Here is a 5,048-nt window from a genome sequence, read left to right as displayed (position 1 = left end):
GAAGTGAAATTTGAAAAAACACACTTTTTTTCTAATTAACCTTTTCTTTTGGTGCGCAATCAAATTAACCATATATCAAAAGTTATTTTTGAATTTTATCATATTGATTTTTTTTCAATATGATAAAACTCATGGTTGCAATTTGAATTATATCAATAGTTGCAATATGAATTCTTTCAATATGAATAAATTGTAATAGTTATGAGTGTGCAAATCATAATTCAACTCATAAAAATAAATATTGATAGTTTGAACACCAATAATCAAATATTGAAGTTTCAACATGAATGTCATAATTATATATTTAAATATATTATAATTATCATCACTCTGTCTCCGAATCAACCAAAATTATACTAGTTGTGTTATTAAAAATATTTATTTTATTTATTATAATTTTTGTTTATATATATATATATATATATATATATATATATATATATATATATATATATATATATATATATATATATACACTAGCGTTCAGACGGGCACTTCCGTGTCCGTCTGCCCGCTTTTTTTAATGCGTATAGCAGAGAAAAATAAATATTTATTTTTCTGTTTATGAGGTTTTTATTGTAGGTCGCATTAAAAATAATATTATTACATTCTAAAAATGGTAAATAAAGATATTCAAAATTATATCGAAGCATGCAAAGTGATATTGATACTTTGATATTATGTAATAAATGACATTCTTTAAGAGGAATGTCGAACATGAAATCTCTATTCGAAGTATTTTTTTTTCCCTGCAGGTTTTCCCTAGTAAAGAAAAAATGTAAGACTCTTAAATTAGAAATTTTTTTAGAGAAAAAGATAATAAAATTAATAGTAAGTAGTGTAATCAAATTTTTGTTTACCTTATAAAGATTCGAATCAATTCTTCGTACATCCCTTTATTAATGCGCTCTTGAGATTTAAAAAATTACAAATACACGACGAAATGTCATATTATCAAAGAAATACATTCAGAACACTTGACTCGTTTTTTGAATATAATATGGTTTATTGCGACACAAATAATACCGGGAGAATTGAGATACTTTGTTTTAGTCTAGATTTGGTAGAACAACAATTATGACTTGTTTTTGAATTATCTGGATTTCTGGTAAATAAGGAAAATAATGGACTTACTAAATATATATGGTTTTATTTACATAAACCACAAATAACAGTTAAATTCACGCATTCAAAAATAATATAGAGTAAAAATATTCTTAAATGAATTAAATAAAAACCTCTTCATCCTTTGGGATATTATTTCTCTTTTCACCATTTTCCAAAGTTGTGCTTTATCTGTTATCCCTGTGGAGCTCCAACCGATAGAGTAAATTTTCAAACGTTTGACCTGTTTCAATAAGGATGATAAAAATGTTACTGAAAGAGTGATGAAAGTGCAAGAAACAATTTTTTATACGTATTACGGAAAAGGTAAATACACCTTATTGTCAAGTTTGTCGATGGATGAAATACTTTGTTCATCCTTCCATGTGTTCCATTTATCTTCAAAGTCTGCTATCTAAAATTTCTTGCATAACAATAGTGAGAATAAGAATCACCCCATTTATATCTAACATAAAAAGCATAAAATAAATGATTAGGTGTAACTTACTTTTATGTTGAAGCAAGTTTCAACATTCTTTCGTCTCAACTCCTTACATAATGGAAAGATTCCACTGTGTTCTAGTTTGGTTGTATATAAAGCAAAAGAAAATTATATTTAGTTATTATCTATGATATAAAGAATACAATATAAGTTTGGTATGTCGTGTAACCAAAATGGGAATCAACGTGTGAGCAATTTTTTCAATATACTTAATAAATACTTGCGGGTGTGATAAAAGAATTTGTTTGTAGACTACATTTTTTGTGTAGTCACCATCTTCTCCTTTCAATTTTCCTTCCCTGGTTAAAACTCTTATTGTAGTCTGTGAAACACCCCTGGATAAAGCCACATATAATTGTCCATGACTAAAAACATGACGTGGAAGATATATTCCAACATTTGGAATGGTTTGTCCTTGTGATTTATTTGTTGTAATTGCAAAACTTAGTCGCACAGGAAACTGTTTCTACTAAGGACAAAAGGCAGTTCATCACTTGCAGATGTTTTTATTTTAATTCTGGGCAAAAAAGCATGTTTTCTTACGTTGCTTCCTGTCAAGATTTCCACATCCAACATATTCATAAATAAACCACGACATAATAATTGTGTACCATTACACAATCCATATCTAGGATCTAGATTTCATAACAACATCAATGGTGCACCCTTTTTCATCTTTAGAATATGTGGTGGCAAACTACCTTGTGCAATTGAGTTTAAGAATTCTTGCTGGTATAAATTATGATTATCTCCTTCAACCTCGTCAAACAATAACAAATTATGTTCTTCTCCTGAAAACTGATCGATAATCATATCATTCAATTTCTGGACATCATCATTTGTTGGTGTCAAAATAGCTCTTTGTACCATATATGTGGCATCCCAACCATGCAATTCTAAATTACGAAAACTATGTTGGATAAGTACTTGTATGGAATTTTCACCTTCCTATGGGATTGCAATATGTAAAGGTAACCTCACCATGTCATCTGGTTTGGTAGGTTCAACATCATCACCAACGCAAATAAGAAATTCTGCAAACTCTTGATCATGCAATGATCGCATATTTTGACGCAAACACAAAATCTTGGTATGATTCCATAAATGAGACTGAACAATACACGCTGAAATCATTTGTGCCTTAGTACCTTTTCTTACAACAGGAAGAACTTGACGAAAATCTCCCCCCATGATCAGAACTTTTCCACCAAATGGAGCATTGTTGCTACAAATGTCTTGTAATAATCGATCTAAGGCTTCTAAAGAATTTTTGTTTATCATTGGTGTTTCATCCTAAATTATGGCGGCATCAACTCTAATGAGATTTTCAAGATCTTTTTGTTTTTGAATACCACAAATGGAACTCAGTTGAATATCAATAGGTATCTTAAATCGAGAGTGTGCAGTCCTACCACCGGGTAACAATATTGCAGCTATACCAGATGATGCAGTTTCTAAGATAATTTATCCTCTACTTATTAAACTTGCCATTAATGTTCTATAAAGGAATGTTTTACCTATTCCTCCTGGACCATCAACAAAAAATATCCCACTGTGTTTTTGAATAATTACATTCATAATGGTGTTGAATGCAATCATTTGATCATTATTTAACTTAGCAACAAATTCAATATCTTCATTAGGGATATCGACTACTAACTCCTCTTGTATGATACTTGGAACTGCACCTCTGTCTATTGTATTAGGGGGTAAAGATGGGAGATCATAATCTTCAATCTTTTTACCGTGCAGGTTTAAGAGTTCATTCAAGTCCTTCAACAACATATTAGTTAAGTCTGATTCCATAACATTGTTAGTTGTTTGATAATCCTCTACCATAAGTGTAAAAAACTCATTCCAAAGGCCTCTAACATCAGCAGGTTCACAAAATATTAAAATCGTCACAGATAACCTCCGTAAAGCATATGAAATTCAAAGACTCGTAGCCTCAACCAAACAATCACGAATACTATAATCAGTCTCAAGAAATCCCCTATCCTCGGCTGATTTTTTGAATGTACTGAAAGTCATGCCATTATTTGTAAGAACATATTCCCAACTGGTTGGACCTGTGACATGAGATAACAACATTCACAAGTAAAACTTATCTCCCTCCGAAGGTGATACCGTATAGATTCTCCCAATAACTTTTCTTGTTGACCGTGTATGATGCCATTCCATATCCCGCTTGTTCCAATAATAATGCTCTATAATCTCTCTATACAGATACTTTCTTGCTTATGGATCTTGTAGATCCAATGCAAAGAATTGTGTGAGCATTGTTTTGGAGTTGCGTTCATTATTTAACACATCTGCACTTTGCTAATGATCATAAAAGCGCACTTGATGGCGATTCGGCAAGTGGATCTGCAATCTTTCAACCGAAGGATATAATCGGTAAAGAGTGAATCGAAATATTTTCCATAATGCCTCAGGAGCACAAATCCATCTTGCATCAACATATTGTTGAACTTTATCCATGTATGATCCTTTATGAACCTCCATAGTCACACGATTAGGGACCTTGTACACATATTTGTATAGATACTTGATACTTTTAATGCTACTGCAAATCTCTACATTGATGTGACAGTCATACTTCAACAGTAACCAAGGGTTATAAGGAATCACCCATCTATTATCGACAGACATATCTCTACCTAACGATATAGACTCATCAAACCTTCTCCTATACTCGGGATATGAGTCAATGTATTGACGTGTTTCATCCAAGAATTGTTTGGGATACTTTTTTTTACAATGTTCGTCTTTCATACATGGAGACTTTCGGTTGATTATGCCGCAAGGTGTAACACCCCGATAAAAATAAGATAATTATTTAATTTAAGTTAATATTATATTTATTAATTTAATTAAATAATTGGAATTTTTGGATTATTATTATTATTATTGGAATAATAATTATTGGAAAATATATATAAGTTGGAAATAAGGAAAAAGAGTTCCATTTTGGTAAAAAGAGTTTTCACGTGAAAACAGAGAAGCGGCTCAAAAAGAGGAAAAGGGCAAAGAGGCAGAGCAAGAGGAAGAAGGTTGGAGAAGAGAAGAGCTTGAGGCTAAAGGATTGCCGGATTAACTCAGGTAAGGGGGGTTTATCGTCGTTTAATGGGTATTATGGGTTAACATGTAATGGGTAGTGATAAACCGTTGAATTGACCCTAATTGGGATGTTGAATGCTGAAAAATTGTGATGGATAAGTTGTGTTAAGACTGAAATTGACTCTGTAATTGGATAAGTCTTGATTTCCCGAAAGTGTAGCTTTTTACGGAATTGAAATCGGAGGTCCGGAAGTCCTCCAACGGCGGAAAATGCGGAGAATTCTGCATTCTGCTTCGTGTTAGCGCAGGAACAGCTTTCTGTCTTGCGTTAACCGGTTAACCCAGGGTGTTAACCGGTTAACACTGTTAGGAATTGTGAAGT

General features: G+C 32.0%; 1 protein-coding gene across 1 annotated transcript; it reads right to left on the bottom strand.

Moving 5' to 3' along the window:
- Positions 1 to 3,928: 3,928 nt before the first annotated feature.
- On the bottom strand, positions 3,929 to 4,381 carry LOC127130950 (uncharacterized). Its single transcript, XM_051059900.1, has one exon. The coding sequence runs from the start codon at positions 4,379 to 4,381 to the stop codon at positions 3,929 to 3,931; it is 453 nt and encodes a 150-aa protein (XP_050915857.1).
- Between the last annotated feature and the right edge of the window lie 667 nt (positions 4,382 to 5,048).

This window comes from Lathyrus oleraceus, chromosome 3 (genome assembly GCF_024323335.1).
Source record: "Lathyrus oleraceus cultivar Zhongwan6 chromosome 3, CAAS_Psat_ZW6_1.0, whole genome shotgun sequence".
In the NCBI taxonomy this organism is placed as follows: domain Eukaryota; kingdom Viridiplantae; phylum Streptophyta; class Magnoliopsida; order Fabales; family Fabaceae; genus Lathyrus; species Lathyrus oleraceus.
This window is presented reverse-complemented; position numbering and strand designations above follow the sequence as displayed.